Below are 25,157 nucleotides of genomic sequence, written 5' to 3'. Positions count from 1 at the left end.
AAAATTATCAAAATAAATGTACTAAAATAACTTAAATATTTATTTACACTTTAAAAAATAATTCAAAAATTTGTGAATTTTACATGGACATGTATGACGTATTACTCCTAAGATGTTTTGAATTTGTCATTTAAAATTAATCAGATAATTTTTTATTTATTAAACTCAAAAATACGGTAGCTCAAAAGCCGATTTTTTTATTTTTATCCAAAATTTAAATTGAATTTCAAAAATAAACCGAACCGCATTTCAAATTTTAAAACTACCCAAACCGCTAAACGGTTAACCGGACCCTAGGTTCGGTTAACGGTTTAGCGGACCAAGGGTTCGGTTAACCGTTTAGCGAACCCTTGGTTCGGTTAACCGTTTAGCGGACCAAGGCTTTGGGTTCGGTTAACGGTTAACCGGATTCGTTGGTTCGCTGAACCGTTAACCGAACCCATTTTTTTTTTTTTTTTTTTTAACTTTTTTTTAAAACAGAAAATTTTCAATTTTTTTTTTCTATTGAAAATATACATGAAAATTCGTATTTAGATTTATCAAATTTACACCAAAAATTTTTGTAAATCAAATATGAAATTTAAAATTATAGAAAAATATACATACACATACACATATACATATACATATACATAAATAATATACAGTTACCAATTTTTTTTATTTTTTTTTACTTTTTTTTACTTTTTTTGAAATATGTTACTAATTTAAACTGAGAAATTCATTTTGATGGTTCATGATTACGGATCTTATACGACGAATTTAAACTGAGAAATTCATTTTGGACGAATTTTGGATTAATCCGAGAGTAATTTTTTTTTTGGGATTAATTACTAATTTTAATCGGAGAATTATTAATTTTATTTAATTCTTTGGTTCGTATAAATTTTGAGAATTATTATTCTTGAATCAATTCATAATTATTCTCTATTATTAAAATTTATGGGAGATGCAAAAGTTGGAGACCTTTAACCTCCCAAGAGGCCTCACATGTGCATCTCTATTTTTGCTATATTGGATCTAATACAACTTAAGATGAACAAAAATTCGGTCCAACCTCAATGACAGCCATGCGTTTTGGCAAAATGGGCCGAACTTGCTGAATTTTGGCCAAAAGTTGATTGCATGGCTAATAAAGGGGAAGGACCGAACTATGTGTTATATGTGTTGTATTGGATCTTGACTATATGTTATATGATAGGATAAGATGGGATTGCATGTACAAAAAACTATATGTGTGTATATGTTGCACAAATTGTATTATGTTGGTATTTTCTATGATTTTATATGAATTCATATATAATTTTCGGCCTAATTAATTTTCTGTTGCAGAAATTTATTATATATATTTTCATATAAATAATTTTAGACCTTATTATTATTATTATTATTTTAGACCTTAATAATTGGATGTTGCAGAAACTATATATATTCTGTCGGAATATTTATTTTATTAATATTCTATATAATCTATATACACTAACCCTAAACCCTAAACACTATATATTCTATATAATCTACATATACATATAAAATAAAATTCGTATTTAGATTTATCAAATTTACACAAAAAAAAAATTTGTAAATCAAATCTGAAATTTAAAATTATAGAAAAATATACATACACATATACATATACATATAAAATAAAAAAATACATATACATATGCATTTAAAATTTTCTGTTTTTAAAAAAAAAAAAAAAAAAAAAAAAAAAAAAAAAAAAAATTGGGTTCGGTTAACGGTTCAGCGAACCAACGAATCCGGTTAACCGTTAACCGGACCCATGGTTTGGGTCCGGTTAATGGTTAACCGAACCATTTTGAAAAGGTCCGGTTAACCGTTAACCGGAAATTTGGTCCGGTTAACGGTTAACCGGTTTGGGTAGATTTCAAATTTGACATCCGGTTCGGTTATTTTTTGAAATTTAATTTAATTTTTGGATATAAATAAAAAAATCGGCTCAAAAGCGATCTCCATCAATTAGCCACCATTAATTGTCCTGATATAATCTCATTCCCTCAAATCTTCAATAATTAGTCCTACTTTCTCAATAAATTAAAATAAGGGGTATGCAATCAATTGTGGAGCAAAACAAAATATTGACTCACAAGTCCATGTCTTTGCGTCAATTAACCGTGTCCATCGGCAAAATTTAAGATGAGTAAACAACATTCCAAATTAACACTGTATGCGTGATAATAACCCCTCATCATGTTTACATTCCAAATCAATTGAAATTGAAAATCCAATATATCAAACCGTCATTTTTACAACGACCAGCCATAATATATCTTTCTTTATCGATACTAGTAGTTGGACCTTTTTTTTTCTTTTTTTGTATTTTTTTTTTTTGGTTCATATTCCATGACCGTAGGCCAAGTTGGAACGGTCAGATTGACCAAGTCTAGGAAACGTGCTTGCTTGTATAATATAACATGCTCTAGATCTTATTTAAAGAATGCTTTTGTTTTAGAGATAATAATAAGTTCCGAGAATTTCATGTATACCCTTAATTATTTTGATATTACATATTTTTCGTTTAAAATTCATAATATTATATTACACTTCTAAATTTCAAAAGATCACAAATTAATATATATAACTGAACATTTTTCATACATGAACTGAGTAGTAAATTCGTGAGTTATTGAAATTTAAAAAGATAAATAAAAGATTATAAATTATTGAAGGGAAAATTCATAATTTTGAAATTTTTGAAGAGTATACATGAAATTCTATGATAATAAAACCTATCACAGTCACTGGCAGAACGGGCAGATTTGCCAAGTCTAACAAACGCGCTTCCTTGTACCCTATATAAACATGCTCTTCCTTCAACCAACATCAACACAAACCAAACAAACCTCATCTCTCTTCTCCAAATACGAACTTAAACAAGGAAGAAGAGAAATATAACCAATGGCATCACCGGCTTTCAACTCGTTCGTCTTAGCAATGGTCGTTGTTTTCGCAACTTTGGTGATGGCCAATGCGCAAACAGCACCGGCCCCGGCACCAACTCAATCAGATGCTGTTGCCACATTCCCAGGTTTTGCTGTGGCCGCCTCAATGGTTGTGCTCGTGTTTGGTTACATTCTTCATTGATAAAGCACTCTTGCATGTTGCTTTCATAATGATGATTAAAAAGATTGTGGGTACACATATATATCTATGTTTTGTGATATTTTTAATTTGTTAATGTTCAATTTCGTTTTATTCTATGATATACAGACATACAGTATTACAGTGTACATGTCGAATGTTTATGTTGTGATTAAATTTATTTATAAAAAAAAACAGAGAAAATACATCTGGATGCTGGAGCTTTTAATATTTCTTCTTTTCTTAAATTTTTGCATTTTTTTTTTTTTGGTGGTTCGAGTAAATGTAGCCTCCTTTCGATGTATTCATTTAGGATTTATAGTTTTATGGCTAATTTACAAGCATCAAAAGATTATTTTGATCAATTAAAAAATTATTTGATGTTTACGGTTTACCAGAAAAACAAAATTATATACAGTCAAACATTGGTTACAGACCTTGATATGATTTGAATTTTATAATAAAATTAATAAAAGCAATTGCAATCAATTCACCAAATATATTTCACCAAAAAAATAATAAAAATTCTATACATTCTAATTGTCGTTTAGCTAGTAAGAATTTTACAGAGTAGATTTAGCTTCATGCAACGCACATACTTTAGAATCAAAATAACATTCAAAAACACATCATGAAGTCAGAACTGCTCTGAAATTCTACCAATTTGCATAAAGAAAATGAAAAAAATTGGACAAGGTTTTCTGGACCGAATTTAACAATGTTCACAAATTTTGATATTTTGTGACGTGAACATTTATCATTAGCACCCAAATAAACAAGCCGAGTAACCAACGATTAGGGTCTCACTAGTACTAGATCTCCCCTCGTCAGCACAATAAATTTGATTTGAACTTTTCATTAGAAGGATTTACCAGTAAACACAGCAACCTCTCATGCATAAAAGACCCAAACAAAAATATCACAAACAACACAGATTATAACAAAACAACATAGTATTCATTGTACCATCACAATTCCACTAACAAAAATTAATACTAAAAAGTACTCGACAAAAGCAATACTGCCCCTACAAGACAACCAATTTTTTTTTAAGGAAAAACTCAAGCATCCTGCTTGTTGTAGAGATAAGTCAGCCCGCACTTACCGCAGTAATGCCTATCAAAGTGATTCGCCATAAAAGTACCGGCACCACAATCAGCATTCGGGCACTCTTTCCTGAGACGAGTGACCTTACCAGTAGAATCATCTACCTTGTAGAACTGGAGCACTGCAAGCTTCACCTTCTTGTGCTTGTGCTTGATCTTCTTCGGCTTGGTGTATGTCTTCTTCTTCCTCTTCTTGGCCCCACCACGCAACCGGAGAACTAAGTGGAGGGTTGATTCCTTTTGGATGTTGTAGTCGGCAAGGGTTCGGCCGTCTTCCAATTGCTTACCAGCAAATATCAGCCTCTGCTGGTCCGGTGGAATCCCTGTTCAAGCAATAAATATTAGAAGGCACAACATATAAACTGTTCACATGGCTCTGAATCCTCTGATGTCACATATTGATCAGGAGAACATTTTTTGTCCTCTCAAATTATATAATAAACTAAATTTTCCAGTGTCAAATTTCTAATTGGAAAGATTATAGATAAACAACCCAGATTTGCTTTTAAATAACTGGGGCAAGAAAATTTACAGGTTTACATCAGACATAATCTAGGTACTCTTAAGAGATCAACAGTTCAAGCTACACAGTACAAAATCACACACAAACAAAAAGTAAAAAAAGATTAAAAAGACAAGTAAAAACTGTAACCTCCAAACCTTGCAAACATTTTCGACAATGTCAAAATTACAATAGGAAAAATCCTAACTGGAGTACTCAAATTAACCAGATTTACCTTAAACTTATCTTATTGGACTCAAGATTACCTAAACTCGGAAGAAATTAACTGGTTAATCTAACTACAGATTGTTTTTATTGAAATTATGTAATACAAGCCATCTAATAACTAGAAACGAGCAAGGATGCCAGGTAATTTACTAGCAGCTCATAAGAAATATTTAAATTGGCAAAGGCATGAAGGTATTCTAAAACAAAATATATTGCTGATATACTGGCAACAGAAACCCACCAGTTTTCACAATATGAACATCCTAATCAGAAATATCCTAAATAAACCCTCCTATTTGCTTTCAAATAACTAAAGAACTAACATTTACTGGCAGCAGATCAGAAATATTTATATCAGCCATGGCACCATTAACATTTAACATTAAACAGGTTTCAATCAGACAAATTAATAGTTCCATTTCTGGCACCATTAACATTTAACATTTAACAGGTTTCACACAGACAAATTAACAGTTCCATTGCTGGCACAATTAACATTTAACATTTAACAGGTTTCAATCAGACAAATTAACGTTTCCATTGCTGGCACCATTAACATTTAACATTAATAAGGTTTCACTTGGACAAATTAACAGTTCCATTTCTGGCACCGTTAACATTTACTGGCACCATCAACCTGTTAAATGTTAATTGTTAATGGTGCGAGTTATACCCAAGGACTAACATTTAACAGTAATCCTGATGCGGTATTACCTAAGAACTAATATTTATCAGGTTTCACTGAGAAAAATTAACAGTTCAACCTACTTATTTACTATAAACAACTGGGGCAATGAAATTAACAGTACAAATTAACAGTCACCATTAACATTTAACATTAAACAGGTTTCAACCACACAAATTAACAGTTCCATTTCTGGCAACATGAACATTTACTGGCACCATTAACATTTAACATTTAACAGGTTTCACTCAGACAAGTTAACAGTTCCAATGCTTGCACCATTAACATATACTGGCACCATTAATATTTAACAGCAATGAAATTAACAGTACAAATTAACAGTCACCATTAACATTTAACATTAAACAGGTTTCAACCAGACAAATTAACGTTTCCATTGCTGGCACCATTAATATTTACTGGCACCACTAACATTTAACATTAAAAAGGTTTCACTCAGACAAATTAACAGTTCCATTGCAGGCACCATTAACCTTAAATGTCAATGGTGCCAGTAATACCTAAGGGCTAACATTTAACAGTAATCCTGATGCGGTATTACCTAAGAACTAATATTTAGCAGGTTTCACTCATTAAAATTAACAGTTCAACTTACTTATTTACTATAAACAACTGGAGCAATGAAATTAACAGTACAAAACGCGGGATTGAAACGAGATTATTAACAAAAGAAAGTAGAAAAAAGGTAATGTGAAATCTGAGTACCTTCCTTGTCTTGGATCTTGGCCTTGACATTGTCGATTGTGTCAGACGACTCCACCTCAAGGGTGATAGTCTTCCCCGTTAGGGTTTTCACGAAGATTTGCATCTCTCTCTCCTCTCTCTCTCAGGCGCTCCAATGCGGCGGCGGCGCTGGAACTCTCGCTAGGGTTAGGGTTTTCAAACAGGAGGCGCAATTTGCAGTCGCACGGTGTATTTATAATGTTCGAAATAAAATCTCCTATAGTAACACAAATTTTGTGCTTATATCTGAACCATCATGTGTCACTTTAATTATCGTGTCAGGCAGATTGAACAGTTACGATGCATTCTCAAAATATAGAGGTACTTTAGGGATTTCGAATTCGAATTTCCAAAGAGAAAGAGGGAGGTCGGAAACCATTTCCGATCCGTTCGATGTGCGTCGATATTCGTGTGTGCGTTTCGATTCATGTTGAAGGATTAAATAAATCTTTTACGCTATCGTAAAGCAATCGAACGGTTGGTTACGACAACCCCCGTCCCTTTTGAAGGGCTCATACCAGGCCGTTATTTGGGCCTCAAGAAGGGTTTTGTTTAATTAATTGAGCCTGTTTCTTTTAGCCCAATAATTAGATTTGGGCTCTATCTCGGTGGCTATTCAAATTTAAAGTTTGTATGGGTCAAAAATATTCACAAATTGGTTGCTTTCTTTGTTGAAGAGAAACCCGTAGGTATACAAATTGGTTCTGTTATTATCTTAAACTTTTTTGATAATTTTTAGAGCATTCTAGTATTTTCGAATTTTTTGGTAAATCTTGGTAATTTCTAGACAATTATGGTATTTTATAAACTATTTTGATAGCTTTCTGGACCATTATTGTATTTTTTTTTAACTATTTTGGTAATTTTGGAGACCATTACGATATTTTCGAAGCTACTTATCTATTAAAATATTAAATTAGAAGTTAAACAAAAAGTAATCTTGATCAAAGCCATAGACCGCAGAGCAAGATATTGAACCAGATTTGAATGGTGGCTTTAAAAATTGGAGCAAGTTTTAGAAAGTGGGCAAATTGAGTTTAAAAAAAAAAGTGATTTTAAGTTTTACAAATGAATAAGTGTTTGACAAGCTTAAGACTCCTTAGTTTCTTAAGGAGCTCTAAGTACTTTTAAAGAGAGTGTGCCAAACATTATATACCAGTGTTGCAAAAAACATATGTTTAAGCTGATTAATCAGCCAATTAGTTATTAACGGTGATTAAATCGTCATAGATTTTTCTGATTGATCGCACGATTATTTATGAATGTAACCGATTATTCTCGATTATTCCCGATTAATCTCTTTGCGGTACCTTGTCCGTCTGACGACCGCATACTGTTATTTACAACACTGCTATATACCGGCCTACTAGCTAAACGACAATTGGCATGCATTAAAATTGTTTATCATGATATTATGGGTGAAGTTTATTTGGTGAATTTATTGCAATTGCTTTTATTGTTTTCAAATCATATCAAGGTCTGTAATTAATGTTGGCTCCTCTTCCGTCTGATTAGCTTCTAGATTAGCTCCTCTTCTTCGTTCATTCCTTCAATCCTCCGTTTCGCCTCTGCTTCCGTCTGACCTAAATCTATGCTTCCGCCAAACCTAAACACACGCCTCCGCCTTTGGCCTAACCTAAACTTTTCCTTCCGCCCTCTCCTCTGTCTCTTCTCTTCTCTCCTGTCTCCGACCCGTCGGCAGTTGCTCCACCTTACGACAGCCTCTCTTTCCGTTTTGTTTGCTAATATTCCAGCTAGAAGGGAGGAAAGCAGTCCAGTATATATATAATTATGGTTGGTGTTCTAGTATATATATAATTTTGTTCTTCTGGTAAGCCGTAAACATCATTTAATATTTTCATTGATCATATATATATATATACACACACACAAATAGCACGTTCCCTTGTTTGTATTTCATGAATACTGCAAGGATGCTACATTTACTCAAATCACCAAAAACGAAAAGAAAAATTAAAAGCCCCAGCATCCAGAAGTATTATATATGTTTTTTTTTATAATTAAATTTAATCACAACATTAACATTCGACATGCACACTGTATATCATAATATAAAACGAAATTAAACAATAACAAAGAACAAATATCACAAAACATAGTTATATATGTATATATAGGAAAATGCTAATATGTTACGTGTAGCATAGATGGCCTCTGTTCAACGGCTCAATATATGAGTTTTCAAAATTCTAACGGTTGATCCGAACCGTTGAACGGAGGCCCTCTATGCTACGCGTAGCACCGTGGTCAACTCATACATATATATATATACATGTATGTATGTATGTATGTATGTATGTATGTATGTATGTATGTATGTATGTATGTATGTATGTATCCCACAATCTTTTTAATCATAATTATGAAAGTAAGTGTGCTTCATCAATGAAGAATGTAACCAAACACGAGCGCAACCATTGAGGCAGCCGCAGCAAAAGCTGGAACGATGGCAACAGCATCTGACTGGTTCGGTGCAGGGGCCGGTGCTGTTTGCGCATTGGCCATCACCAAAGTGGCGAAAACAACGGCCATTGCTAAGACGAACGAGTTGAACGCCGGTGCCGCCATTGGTTATATATATGTTTCTCTTCTTCCTTGTTTTTGTTTAAGTTTGTATTTGGAGTAGAGAGCTGAGGTTTGTTGGTTTATGTTTTGATATTGTAGGTCGAAGGAAGAGCATCTTATATAGGGTACAAGGAAGCGCGTTTCTTAGACTTGGCCTTTCTGCCCGTTCTGCCCTACCTGCCCATGACAGTGATAGGTTCCAGAAATTTCAAAATTACGAACTTTTCCGTTCTAAAATTTCATAATATTATATATAATATGCACTTTTAAATTTCAGAAGCTCTCATATTTACTCATCTTATTGCTTGCTTTTATAAAATTTCCATTGTCCTCTTTATTAAAATAAATAAAAATATGTCGTTCGTGTATGATAAATGTTCAATTAAATTTGTGTGGTTTTGAAATTTAGAAGGATAAATATAATATTATGAATTTTAAATGAAAAAAACCTAATATTGAAATAATTAAATGGTATGTATGAAATTCAAAAGAGGCTCTCTGCTAGGATTAATTCAAAGATTACCCTAGCTCAATTCTCTGGCTTTCCTTGCCAGAATCAGTTGAATTGGGTTTAATTATCTTGCCTATATATTTCTAGACCAAATATTTATTAAAATCGAAAAAATTATGAAATTTCCAATATACACTCAGTTTGCAAAAAATTCGGAATTTGCCCAATCCGCAAAATAATTTTTCGGAAAAAATTATTCTACGGATTGGTCAGTTTCCGAAATTTTTCCAAATTGGATGTATATTTCGAAATTTTGCAAATTTTTTTAGATATTAATAAAATTTCGGTATTTTCTAGTCTACATGTATTGACAAAATGTCCAACCACTAGCATCGATAAAGAAAGATATATTATTGCTGGTCGTTGTAAAAATGATGGTTTTGATATATTGGAATTTCAATTGATTTGGAATGTAAATATGATGAGGGGTCATTATCATGCATACAGTGTTAATTTTGAATGGTATTTATTGATCTATTAATTGACAGAAAGAATTGGACTTGATTGGATGTCAATATTTTGTTTTGCTCAACAATTGATTGCACGCCCCTTAAATTTATTTAAAATGTAGGACAAATTATTTGATTGATTTTAAATGACAAATTCCAAGTGTTAATCCGAACCATCTTACAAGTAATATACATGTGCATGTAAAATTTATAATTTTTTTTATTATCTTAGTATAAACTATAAAGCAAATAAGTTAAGAAAATTATATTTAAGTTATTTTAGAACATTTGTTTTGGCCATTTTTAACTGCTTAATAAACTAAACAAAATTGAAATTTTACATTACATGCAGATCAAGTAAGAAAATATAATGTTTGGATAAGATAATTTCTTTGTTCTTGAGATTTATTTTTTTAATCTATACATGCTTTATATCTCTTGAGGTTGCTTAATTAGTTCATAATGAATAGAAAAATCAATTAAAAGTTTAATAAAATCTTGCTGGTTATATCCTTCTAATGAGAAGTTCAATTCAATTAATCAAATTCATTGAACTTAAGAGGGGAGATTTAGTACTAGTGAAACCCTAATCCTTGGCTAGTTTATTTGGGTGCTAATGATAAAAATGTTCATACCACAAAAACAGAGTAGTTTTGACTTCATGCAGTGTTTGAATGTTGTTTTGATTCTAAAGTCTGTGTGTTGCATAAAGCTAAAATTGCTCTTTTAAAATCTTTGCCCACAGGCTTACTAGCCAAATTATAATTGACATGCATTTAGAATTGTTTATGATTTTTTTGGTAAAAGTTTGTTTGGTGAATTGATTGCAATTGCTTTTATTAAATGGGATTACTCGTATAAAATTCAAATCATATATATCAAGGTCTGTAATCAATGTTTGACAATATATAATTTTGTTATTCTGGTAAACCGTAAACATCATTCAATTTTTAATTGATCAGAATAAGAAATTGTTGCTTGTAACGTAGCTATACAACTATAGATGAATATATCACAAATGTTTTTTTTTTAACAAATTACAACCCCCCTAGTGTATATTTCATGATTACTACAGGGAGCCGAAATTTGTTCATATATATCCTCAATTAAAAGAAGTTAATTAAACAAATGCCCAATTTTTCTTTTGTTTTAAAATTTAAGATGTGATATACATATTTTATTATATAAACATCAATGTTTTTGTATTGAAATATTAATACATTTGTGTTATGATTAACCAAGGTATGAGACATCCTTGATTTATCGATGTTTCTGCATTGAAACATAAATGCTTTTGTGCTGGGATTAACCAGTGTATGAAACATGGATGTCCGACATCGCTGTTTTTGCACTAAAAATATTTATACATTAATTGTTCCAAATTTTAAACAACAACAAGTTTTTGCAATAATATATCAGTCCATCATTGATGAGAACTAAAGCTTGCGAAGAGACAGAGGGCCTAGAGTCTGAGGCATAAGCCTTCGGATGTCAAAATAATCAAAATTGTAAAAGAAAAATATTGTTTAGAACCTCAAAAAAATTTCAGTTGAAGTTGTTTCTGAATCTACAATCAGTTAATTATTCATAAAAAATTATATGACAATAATAAACATTCTAAAATTGAGTATCAATATATATTACAAAAAACAAGGGCAGCATTTAGTTTTTTTTTTAACTTTAACTAATACAGTTTTTTTTTCCTATCATTTAATCAGAGTTTATATATTGTGAGGTTGGTATTTATAATTAAAACAATAATGTATTAACAATTTTACTTTTCAATTAATCTTCGATCCATATGCTATTTGTTTGAGAATTTTCAAAAAACCAAGACAACCGCTAGAAAAACCAGTAGTTGGGGCAATTTTTTTTTTATTAAAAAATGTGAGAGCATCTGTGTAATTTTTTAATTGAGGTACAAATTTCAGTACAAGAGACGACATTTACCAACACCAAAAATAAAAAGAAAAGAAAAGAAAAATTAAAAGCACCAGTATCCAGAAGTATTTTGTATCTGTTTTGTTTTATTAAATTTAATCAGAACATTCGACATGTACACAGTATATCATAGAATAAAACGAAATTAAACATCAACAAAGAATAAATTAATATAAAAAAACATACATCTATACGCACAATCATTTAAATAATAATCATCATCATTAATATAATTATTCCATTGGTTATATATGTTTCTCTTCTGCCTTGTTATTTTTTTGTTTAAGTTTGTATTTGGAGAAGAGAGCTGAGGTTTTGTTTGGTTTGTGTGGATAAAGAAAGATAAAGAAAGATATATTAAAAATGTATTGAAAAATGTTCAACCACTAGTATGGATAAAGGAAGATATATTATGGCTGGTTGTTGTAAACATGATGATTTGATATATTATGGTTGGTCATTATCATGCATAAAGTGTTAATTTGTAATGTTGTTTATTGATTTGAAATTTTACCGATGAACACGGTTAATTAATTGACAAAAAGAATTGGACTTGGAAGTCAATATTTGACAGGCATGCATTTAGAATTGTTTATGATTTTTAGGTAGAAGTTTGTTAATTTGGTGATGAATTGATTGCAATTGCTTTTGTTGTATGGGATTACTCGTATAAAATTCAAATCATAGCAAGGTCTGTAATCAATGTTTGACAATATATATATAATTTGTTATTCTGGTAAACCGTAAACATCATTCAATTTTTTAATTGATCCGTATAAGAATTTTTTAATTGATCCGTATAGATGAATACATCACAAATGTTTTTTTTACAAATTACAAGTCCCCTTGTTTTATTTCATGAAATTTACAAGGAGCCGAATTTTTTATCCACATGCTCAATTAAAAAAAAATTACACAAATACCTTACCATTTTTAAAAAAAAAATTTAGATGTGCCGCACGCATTTTATTATAGAAACATCATTGTTTTCTATTGAAATATGGATACGCTTGTGTTGGGATTCACCAGTGCGTCATTTATAATTTTGCAATAAAATAGTACAGTTGTGCTAAAATTAACCAGGGTAAAAAAATATAGGCGCGACATCGATGTTTTTGCAATGAAACTTCCATGTACTTGTCCTGAAATTAACCATGGTAAAAAATATAGACGTGTCATCAATGTTTTTGTAATGAAACATCGATGCACTTGTGTTGAAATTAACCAGGGTAAAAAATGTCGCCGATTCGTCATTTTTTTGCAATGTTAAAACATTGATACACTTGTGCTGAGATTGACCGGGGTAAAACACATCGGCGCATCATCGATGTTTTTGTAATAAAACATTGATACATTGTTCCAAACTTTTAACGACAATAAATGTTGGTAGGAAACTCCGATTTTAACATTTGATGACAATTCATAAAATTTGCGAATAGACGGGGGTCTAGATTTTGAGGCATAAACGTTCGGACGTCGAAAGAATCAAAATTGCAAAAAAAATATCTTTTAGGGTTTCAAAACTTTAGTAGAAACAACCAAAATTGTAGAAAAAATGTCGTTTAGGGTTTCAAAACTTTAGTTGAAGTTGTTTCTGATTCTATGATCAATTAATTGTTTTGATACTTATACAATTGAGTATCAATATTACAAAAATTAAGAAGCATCATTTTTTTTTTACTTTAACTAGTTAATGCAGTGTTTCTGTATTTTTCTGATATTTACCCAGGGTTATATATTGTGAAGTTGTTGTTGATCATTAAAAAAATTAATAAATGAACAATTTTACTTCTCAATTAATTCTCCTTTCACATTCTATTTGTTTGAGAATTTAAAAAAAAAAAAAAAAGAGAAGAAGAAAACTGTTGGAGAAACCAGCGGTTGGAGCATTTTTTTTTTTAATAAAAAAATTTGAGGGCATATGTGTAACTTTTTTAATTGAGGATGTGAATAAAAATTTCGGTACAAAAGTTACCAAATCACTTCCCCTCGAAAGGAAAAAGAAAAGAAAAGAAAAAGTAATATCATTCTCTTTCTTTTATTAAATTTAATCAGTATCATAGAATAAAATGAAATTAAACATTAAAACATAAATATATACGCACAATCTTTATAATCATCATCATTATTAGTATTCCATTAACCTTGTAAGAAAGAAAGTGTGCTTAATTAATGAAGAATGTAACCAAACACGAGCGCAACCATTGACGCGGCGACAGCAAAACCTGGGAATGTGGCAACAGCATCTGACGGAGTCGGTGCGGGTGCCGGTGCTGTTTGCGCATCGGCCATCACCAGAGTGGCGAAAACAACTGCCATTGCGAAGACGAACGAGTTGAATGCTGGTGCTGCCATTGGTTATATTTCTCTTCTTGTTTTTGTTTAAGTTTGTATTTGGAGAAGAGAGCTGAAGTTTGTTTGGTTTGTTTTGATGTAGGTTGAAGGAAGAGCATCTTATATAGGGTACAATAAAAGGCAGCGCGTTTCTTAGACTTGGCCAACCTGCCCGTTCTGCCCGTGGTCATGATAGGTTTTATTATGAGCCCTTAAATTTTTCAAAATTATGAATTTGCTCTTCAATATTTTATAATATTTTATTTACCTTTTTAAAATTTCAAAAATTAACTCACGAATTTATAACTCATCTAAGTAATTGCTTACATTTTTAAGTTTTTAATTTAACCTTTTATTAGAAAAAGAAAATTATATGTTCATGTATGAGAAATGTTCAGTGAAATTAATTTGTGAGTTTTTTAAATTTAGAAGAATAAATATAATATTATGAATTTTAAATGGAAAATATAGGCAATATTGAAATAATTAAGGGTATACATGAAATTCTCGGAAGGCACAACGACTTCTTTAAACTATTATTCATTTATTTAATTATGTTCTATTGTAGGTTGAAAGAAAAACATGTTATATAAGGTACAAGGAAGCAAGGTTCTTAGACTTGGTTAATCTGCCCCTTCTGACCGTGACCGTGAAAGGTTTTATTATTGGAGAGAATTTCATGTATACCCTTCAAAAAATTATAATATTTTATTTATCCTTTTATGTTTTAAAAACTCACAAATTTACTCATCTTATTGCCTACATTTAGATGTTTTCATTTTACCCTTTATCAAATTAAAAAAAAAATATGATGCATGTTCATGTGTGAGAAATGTTCAGTTAATTAAATTTGTGAGTTTTTGAAATTTTAAATGATAAATATAAAATTATGAATTTTAAAAGAGATATTACGAAATAATTTAAGGGTATACAAGAAATTCTCTGAAACTATTATTATATTTTGTTAAAGGACAACGACTTCTTTAAACCATTATTTATTTATACCTCAAAGAAAACAGACTTTATGTGTTGTTTTCTTGACCAGTAATTAGTTAATGTCACGTTAGTTGTATAATTAAAAAATGATGTAGGGGGCTACCAGTCAAATTTCTATTATTGCAAACAGATAAATAATAGCTGGCATGACATATCACATGTCATGATGCATAGCATTGCATTGCAGCTGTATAATGCTGAATTCAGCGTATGTCATTTTTATTTTATTTAAAATTAATGAATGTTTAATGAGCCGATTTTTTTAAAAATACTCAAAAAAATAATTATTTTATTAAAAATAACCAGGTTTTGGATGAAATTTTAAAAATACCCAGGCCGCAGATTTTTTCTGCACTCCGGAATTTTTATTCCGGGCCGCAGAAAAAATTTGCGTCCCGAATATTTTTTTTTTTTTTTTTTTTAGAATTTTTTATTCCGAGCGCAGATTTTTTCTGCGGCCCGATTTTTTTTTTTTTTTTTTTTTTTTTTTTTTAGAGTTTGGAGAAAAAAAATCCATCATGTATATATATGTATATGTATGTATACGTGTATGTGTATGTATATGTATGTATATGTATATGTATGTGTATGTATATGTATATGTATATGTATATGTATATGTATCTGTATGTATATGTATTTGTATATGTATATATATGTATATATGTGTATATAATATATGTATAATATATGTATATGTATATGTATATGTATATAATATTTATGTTTATGTATATGTATATAATATTTATGTTTATGTATATGTAGATGTATATGTATATTTTTTTTTATTTTTTTTAGAGTTTGGAGAAAGAAAATATCCATGATCTGATTTTTTTTAATAATATATGTGTATGTATATATAATATAATATGTGTATAATATATGTATATGTATATATGTGTATATAATATATGTGTACATAGACATAGACATAGACATATACATAGACATATACATATACATATACATATACATATACATAGACATAGACATAGACATAGACATAGACATAGACATATACATATACATATACATATACATATACATATACATATACATATACATATACATATACATATACATATACATATACATATACATATACATATACATATACATATACATATACATATACATATACATATACATATACATATACATATACATATACATATACATATACATATACATATACATATACATATACATATACATATACATATACATAGACATATACATATACATATACATATACATAGACATATACATATACATAGACATATACATATACATATACATAGACATATACATATACATATACATAGACATACACATACACATAGACATACACATACACATACACATACACATACACATACACATACACATACACATACACATACACATACACATACACATACACATACACATACACATACACATAGACATACACACATACACATACACATACACATACACATACACATACACATACACATACACATACACATACACATACACACACACACATACACATACATATACATACATACATATACATATACATACATATACATAATGGATTTTTTTTCTCCAAACTCTAAAAAAAAAAAAAAAAAAAAAAAAAAAAAAAAATCCGGGCCGCAGAAAAAATCTGCGCTCGGAATAAAAAATTCTCAAAAAAAAATATATATATATATATATTTTCGGGGCGCAAATTTTTTCTGCGGCCCGTAATAAAAATTTCGGAGCGCAGAAAAAATCTGCGGCCTGGGTATTTTTAAAATTCCATCAAAAACCTGGTTATTATTAATAAAATAATTATTTTTTGGGGTATTTTTAAAAAAATCGGTTTAATGAGGACTTTGGAGCATGTCGTCTAGCTTTCCTATTAAATAATTTGTGAATAATATATTTTCAAACAAATTGATAAATTAAATAGTATTTGTAATTATTTGTGAATTTTCAGAAATTATTATAAAATTGTTCACATAATATTTTATTTCTATTTTTTAATAAATTTTGGTATATATATTTATATGCATGTACTATAATCAATTTTTTTATAATGTATGCAAACTCCATTATATTAAATAAGAACACAAAAAAGAATATATCCTCAAAAAAATTAAGAAAATATTCTTTTTGTTTAAATAATTATAAATTATGCTATATTTTTAAAATGTTATCTCACTCTTACCCTTTTTATGCTTTTCTCTTGTTTGAATTCTATCATCCTTGGTTATCTTTTTTTGAAGTAGAAGTGTGCTTGAATATTTGTAGAGGAGTGAGGAAAGAAAATAAAGGCACTTTAACAACATATCATTCACCAGGGAATTAAAGCCAACATTTTTTTTTATTAAAAGTAGACAAAAATTAAGACGAGACATAATTTTATAATTATTTTTAAATTTATGTATATTTTAATATTTTTATTGAGAGAAGCATATATATTGAAGCAAATTTGGGAAAACATTTCAGGGTGAGGTGTAATTTTATAATATTTTAAATCTTAAGTATAATTTATGATTATTTTTTTTTTGAAAAAGGTATAAAAATAAAAGTATATTTTTGAAATTCTTTTCAATCAAGAATTTGCACAAAGCTCTATTTAATATATTTAAATTGTCTGATTGGTGTCAAAATTTAGGCTGACATTTTAGATTCACGAAGTTGTTTAAATTTATTAAATTCTAAATTATTCACATGAATCTCGAATTCTGGAAGCAAATTGAATGAGTTGAATTCCGACTTAATTTGGATAAAGTTTTGGACCCTTTTGAACAAAATCCAATTTCTTTCAATAGGCGCCTTAAATTTTTTTTTTTTTAAAATATAAAGCTTCTATAAAACAAGCTTAAACCTCACCAACCCCCTAAAAAATTAATTAAGGATTTGACTATATACCTTGATAGCGTTGAATTTGATTCATTAATTATATTTACAATTTTGGCGACATAAAACTTCCAATTGTAGCTTTCAATTTAAAACAAAGAATGGTTGTAACATCATTTAAAAGTTTTTATTTGATTTGACCCGGTTGCATGCATATTGCAATAATGAAAAACAAAAGAAATACCACCACAAAGTTAAATATTGTGACAGAATTCATGACTTTCCCCATGGTTAATTTACGAATTATTTTTTTCACCATTTGCATTTCAGATTCTCTACTATTATATGGATTTAATTAAAAGAAAATTGTAAGGAGAGCTGTCTTATTCATTAATCAGAGACCAAGGTTTAAGAGTTTGCCAAATATGAAAACATCTCTTTCTTCCTTTTTTTGGGAAATTTTATGTATACTCATAAAAAATCAATTATGTATTTTTCCTTCTAAAATTCATAATATTATATTAACCTTTCTAACTTTCAAAAATTCACAAATTTAGCTAATATGTTATTTTTTCTTATTTAAACTTATTTAAAATGTAAAAAACCTAATTGGTTAGTATGTGAGGACAAAAAATTTATTTTTTAACTAATCACATCTACACGATAACATTTAGGCAGACGCTTGTGTATATATCAGTATGTAAGAAATCATTTATTTACTCAAACTGGCCAATTAGAAGACAAAATACTTTTACACAAGCTATATATATTTTTTTTTAATAAAGAGAAAAATGCAATCTCTAAAAATTAGTAAATGGAAGTGTTGTACAATTGGTCTTCTCGTCGTGCGTTGAATTGATCGGCACCCATAAAAGTAATATGTTATTTATTTTGAAATGTCACGTCAAACCAAACATTTTGTTTAACTTAAATATTACAAAAGAGAGAGACGCGGCGATAAAGGAAGAAAGCAATATATAATAGATTGGAATTTTATTAATAGCTTTCTCTGTCTTTTGACGAAGGAGAGTCTGTTCTAGCATTGAATTTGTCTTCTGAGCAAGAAGAAAGAGAGGAGAAGAATTGAGAATTCGTATCCTCTGCATTAACTCAAAAAAGAATATTTTGAGTTAATGTATCTGGACTGTCTGATTTGCTTTAAGATTTGTGCTGACCGGATTTACACTAATATTAAAGGGCCCCTGAATTATAGACTGTGGCTGAATTGGTTCCGTTCAAAATCAGACAGTCGAGTAACATAGTGTATCATGGGTAAGTCGGGTACCCCCGGTAAAATGTAAATACTTTTCTTATTTATACAATCGTTAGTAGGCTATCAGCTACTAACCTTCAAAAAAACAAAATCAAACAGTCAAGATGCGTTATCTCAAAAGATGCTCTTTGAATTAATGCAGACGACGTGGACTCAGGAAATGAGGAGGTAGCGGCGCTAGTGATGATGCGAAAACAAGTGCGTGCGCTGCTTGAGACCATGTTTGCTACCCGGATGCCATCGACACCGTATGTCCATTGACAATCTAAATTTTTTTGTGTGTTCTTTCTTCTTTTGTGTGTTCTTCTTAATTCATTCATTCATTACTATTGCATTTTTTAGGGGGAATTTCATGTATAACCTTTAAAAAGTTTGAAATGACTTGTATCACCCTCTAAATTTTACAATATCATATTTAGCCTTTCAAATTTTAAAAACTCACAAATTTATCCATTTTAATGTCTCTTTATATTGAAACTCATTATAAATTTATAAAATATCCATTTACTCTTTATTTATAAAATATGACAGTTTGAATTGGTCAGTTTCCAGAAAAAAAATAGTTAATTTGTGTACTTTTGAAGTATATATGGTGACATTTAGATATACCCTCGTGTATGCTTACTTAATTAATTTATTAGTTAATTAGTTAACATTGCAATTTGATTTACTGTTACTGAAATGAATATATGATGCAAGTTTTAGGGCTTGTACCTGGGTTCTTTCGGAGCAGCAAAGAACCGGGTGAAGCTCAAGACCGTAAACATCACCCACATTCTCCACTGTCGCCGCATCCCTCAACCCCGCTTTTCCTGATGAATTCATCTACAAGAATATTGATGGTCTTTCTCACTACTTCTTAATTTCTTCCTTCAATTTCAATTTCTACATCTACATGAAATTAAGTGACTCACTGTTATTATTTTTATTTTGCAATCCAAGACACCCCACAAACACGTCTAGATACCTACTTCCAAGACTGCATTGATTTTATCAACCAAGCAAAGATCTCTGGTGGCGCCGTCTTCTTCCATTGCTTTGCAGGAAGGTCCAGAAAGGTAATTTATCATCTTCAATTCACCTGTTCTTGTTGCATAATATTAATGGTACATTAGGTGGTGATCTACTCTAAATTTGGAATTTCTTCAAATTAGAGCATCAGCTGAAGGCTAATGTGTACATAATGATGCTAATTAATTGCTGTTCGTGTGTTATTTAGGATTTATTTCAGTGCGACGATAGTTGTTGCATATCTAATGAAGAAAAACAGAATGACTCGACAAGCTGCTTTGTCACTAGTTAGGAGCAGAAGGCCGCTGGCTGCTCCTAATCATGGTTTCATGATTTCATCAGACAGCTTGATAATTTTGAGACATCATTGGGTGTTAGCAAATATGCTACTTCTTCTATTTGCCATATCTTTCCTTAAAAGATCTGAAGAAATGTACAATCTCGCTTGTATTTTTAACTGTGATGATATCTTCTTCTTTTTTTTGTTTTCTTATATATAAATGAATACAAGTGTGGTGCATTCTATAAAGTCACCCGCTGTGCATATATATTATGGCCTCTTTAATTTCCTGACGAGGTTCTTCCATATCTGTAATCAACTAATCATTCATGTATAAAACACATTTTGATGGGATTTGACGGTGTGAATGGATGTTGATTTCATTCCGCATCCATTTGAAATTTGCATTGACGTTAGCTTTGTTGAAAGAAATAAAAAGTTATATATAATTCTTGTTATGTGCTCGTTTCTTGTACTAATAATATAAAAGAAGCAATCGGTAGGTCTATGTTTGGTCATAGAGCAATGGAAGGATGGAAATTGAGTCTACAATTCTGGAAAACAAATTTAAGGCCGACAAGCCCTGAAAAGCCCAAGAGGAAAAAATAACAGAAAAAAAAAGAAAAAAAGCAGGCATGAAGATGATGCTCTTCTTCCACAACACCGACACCTCTCTCTCTCTCCCTCTCTGGTTCTTCCTCATCTAGCACTTATCGATCGATCCATTGATCCTTCCATCCTTCTATTCATCCACATCCATCCATCCATCCATCCATCAATCTATCACTTAATTTATTCATATATGCTCCCTAATGCCGATCTTGTTGCGTAGGATCAGAGCAGCAACAACATCAACAACAACAACAACAGGAGGCTGCGTTGAATCCCCTTGTGGAACCTACCTGGTACTAGCACATACCATACTGTCGTCTCTTCTTTGTATTTTTGTACTACTATCAGTCTATCAATATTATCACTAATTCACTTTGACACTTTGACACTTTGACACTTTGACACACTTTGACACTTTTCCTGATGAAATCATTCTACAAGAGCCTAAGACTTTGATACCACTGTACGTAGGATACCAGCACAAGCAATAAAACATGAGTTTAAATAAATTTCTTGCTTCAAATTAATGCAATGATCTACTCATAGACTAGATCAATCAAGCCACACCAAGAATGGCAAGCTAGCGCTTGAGTCTCTCTTGAGATTTCTTCCCGAAGCCTCTAATGGAAGAGGCCTCCAAGATAGTCCGGCAAGATTTCCCAAGCTAGAGGTACTATCAAGTATCAACACTTATCTTCAATTTTTTTCTTTAATATTTAAATTTGAATAAAATCTTTTAAACTAGATCTAGAAGGTCCACATATAGTGTTATGCATCCGCATGATTCCATATGTGGCTGTATATAAAAACACTGCATGTCAAACATGCATATTAAATTCTAGGATTCTATCTATTTGACCCCTATGACATAATAGTATCATCACATCACATGACATCTCAATACAATTAACTATTTTGGTGTGACCGTTTTGAATCTGTATCATGTTGGCAATGGAATCATTATTCCATAAATCATAAGAGGAGCATAAAATTCGGCCCCCCTACAAGTAGAAATCTTCCATGGTGTATTTGAACCCGAAATTTACTTAAAGATACCTTGTAGTGTTGGTTGTTGGTTTTTAAAATATAATAGGAGCATAAAGGTAGAAGTTTGTAGGGAGCTTCCTCCATGGTGTATTTTAACCCGAAATTTTTAAAGTTATCATCTTAATATTTCAAATTCTGATTTTACCAGTGTTGTTTTGAAAAGTCAAACTATCTACCATCCACATAGATTATATCTGCTCAGAACCAAGGGGTTCTATGCATAGAAGGAAAAATCGAAATCGAAATCGGGATTGGTCCTGGCCAATTCCGATTTGGAATTAGTGAATCGGCTAATTCAGCTTGGAAAATCAGACTTTTTTGCCAGAAACTTGTTTTATGCTAAAAAATCGAAAAAAAATGATAAAAATATAATTTGCCAATAATTTATGTTTAATTAAATAATTACAATCAAATAATTCATTAAAAAAATATAATACAAACATTTCAATAATTGTATATAGTACAAATTACAAGGTTTATATATAAATATAGTTGTGTTTCTAACAAATAAGGCTAGTATGTTGGGATGGTAGTTGTATGGACCTTTATTGAAGAGATTTAGAGTTCAATTCACGTTGTGGACAATTTTTTTTTTTTAGATTGTTATATTGCTGTTTCGGTGGAATTGGATTATTTCAGCTGAAATTTGACTGGAATCAATATCTTCCGGCCGGAATTTGAATGGATTTGGACCGTTTCAGACGAAATTTGACTGAAATTGAACCATTTCAGCTGGAATTTGACTGAAATTGGACCATTTCGGCTGTAACTCGGTCAAAAATCAGATCGGTACCATCCGATTCTGAATCGGAACGGCCGATTTTTCCTTCTATGATTCTACGCTTATCAATCTCCGTAGAACTTCTTTTATTTTTAAAAAAGAGGGTTCCACACACATTGAATGAATCTGCGTGGAACTCATTTTTATTTTTGGGAAATGGGATTTCACGCAAAGCTCCAAATTTACGTGCGCTTGTGCTGTGGTGAACCTGAACAAAAAATGCCGATATAGATCTGTCTTGTGCTGATTTACTAAACAACTGGTCCATACAACACTTTGGTACATATCTATCCTGCGTCGAAAAGTGAGATTTATTAATTGTTGCAGTTTAGGTTCATGTTCGTTTGTATCTATCCTGCCTCGAGGAGTGAGCTTTGTCATTACAATTGAGAACTAGTTTACTAATGAAAAAAAAAATGGGTTCCACACAAATTAAATATGTTTGGAACTTCATTTTCATTGATGTTTTTGTAACGAAACATCGATATACTTGTTCTAAGATTAACCAGGGTGAATATCAGTACGTGATCAATATTTTTGCAATAAAGCATTGATACATTGTTCAAAACTTTAAATGACAATAAGTGTTGGTTGAAAACCCTAATTTTACCGTTTGATAACAATTTAGAAAGCTTGCGAAGAGATAGAGAGCCTGGAGTCCGAGGCATACGCCTTCCGACGTCGGAAAAATCATAATTGCAAGTCAAAGTCAAAGGTCAAATTCAAGGTCAAAGTCAAAGTCAAGGTCAAAGTCAAGGTCAAGCTGCTTATATAACATTGGATGAGATCACCGGTATAGTGAAATGAGATATTTGTATAGCAATTGTTTTCTCTTTTCTTTGTACCACATGTTGCTTCAGTTTAAGTTTTACATTTTATTCTGGTCTGAATAACTTGCGTAATTGTCCTCTCCAACCGCGTTAAAAGGTCATTGGAGATATCAGAAAGATGTGAACTGTCATGCATGGGTTTATGACTTTATTCTCTTGTTAGTTTTTCTCAGTTTACTTGATCACAGTCAATGGTACGTAGGACCGAGGTGATTTAAAGAGAGAATAATGTTAAAGACTTGTACCATTTACTTCACAGTCAATGGTAAAGACTTGTACTTGTCGACAAGAAAGGACCTTGACAAAGTCAACTATCTTTTAATCCCAAAGAAAAATTATGCTTACAGTAATATAATTATGTTAGCTTGCTGGTGAAAATTTTCACCAGGAAACCAGACTAAAGTCGCGGGAAAAAGATTGTAGTATACCTTTTTCTAACATTTATGCCAAAGTTACCTGGTCTACAAGTTATTCTACCTTTTCCAAAATTCTTTCTCAAAGAATAAAATATTCCAAAATTAACACACTGAGATAACTTTTTCAAGATATAATTGATTAGTTTCTTTCCCATCTGAAATGAAATCAGGGGATCTTCCACTATATATGACTTGAATCCATGATAATTCTTCCATGTTTTTTTTTTCTTGTAAAAGAGACCCGGTACATATTAAATGTTGTTATTATGATTTTGTTATGAATTTACCCTAGATTAGTGTCAAGCTTTGGGTAGTTAAAGACATGCAAATAGAGGTGTTCAAATGGCCGGTTCAATAAAAACGTATTTAAAATAATCAAATCAAAATTTTATTTGGTTTTTAAAAATCTAACTGAACCAACCGAATAACATCCGAACAAAAAAAAACTGAACTGAAATTTGTTTTTTTGGTTGAAGCAATATAAGAGAGATTAAATTTCAAAAGGTCAAAACTCAATACATAGACAAATACATTTAATAATTAATAGTCATAGAAATAAATATCATGATATATGTATTAGTCAAACTGGAATAAGAAATTTTAAACCAAACCAACTATATAGAAAACCTGAAATAATTCAAGTATAAAGTAAATATTGATTTATTTGGTTCAACCAAAATAAGACATATTAAATCGAACCAAATAGAAAACCAAAGTAATTCAAAAATTTAAACAGAAAAATCAAACCATTTAATCCAAAATTTGTCAGATCGATTGAAAACCAGATAAATCGGATCCAATAAACACCTCTAGATGCAAATAGTGTACAAACTAAGCTATTCCTCAATATGAACGGAACTGTACTATCTTTAAAATAACCCA

At 30.6% G+C, this 25,157-nt stretch overlaps 1 protein-coding gene across 1 annotated transcript; it reads right to left on the bottom strand.

Annotated features, from left to right (window-relative positions):
• Positions 1–4,022: 4,022 nt before the first annotated feature.
• LOC144548950 (ubiquitin-ribosomal protein eS31y fusion protein) lies at positions 4,023–6,544 on the bottom strand. Its single transcript, XM_078297686.1, has 2 exons — positions 6,353–6,544; positions 4,023–4,534 (listed from the first exon to the last, which is right to left on the bottom strand). The coding sequence occupies exons 1-2, from the start codon at positions 6,453–6,455 to the stop codon at positions 4,167–4,169; spliced, it is 471 nt and encodes a 156-aa protein (XP_078153812.1). The 5' UTR covers positions 6,456–6,544; the 3' UTR covers positions 4,023–4,166.
• Between the last annotated feature and the right edge of the window lie 18,613 nt (positions 6,545–25,157).

The sequence above is a fragment of the Carex rostrata genome, chromosome 34, assembly GCF_964058835.1.
Source record: "Carex rostrata chromosome 34, lpCarRost1.2, whole genome shotgun sequence".
In the NCBI taxonomy this organism is placed as follows: Eukaryota; Viridiplantae; Streptophyta; class Magnoliopsida; order Poales; family Cyperaceae; genus Carex; species Carex rostrata.
The sequence above is the reverse complement of the archived record's forward strand: the minus strand, read 5'-3'. Positions and strand labels throughout refer to the sequence as shown.

Excerpts from the sequence above, each read along its gene's own strand:
- LOC144548950 (XM_078297686.1), bottom strand. The coding sequence starts at position 6,455 with ATGCAAATCTTCGTGAAAACCCTAACGGGGAAGACTATCACCCTTGAG. Across the intron at positions 4,535-6,352 it reads CAAGATCCAAGACAAGGAAG|GGATTCCACCGGACCAGCAG; the intron begins GTACTCAGATTT and ends TTGCTTGAACAG.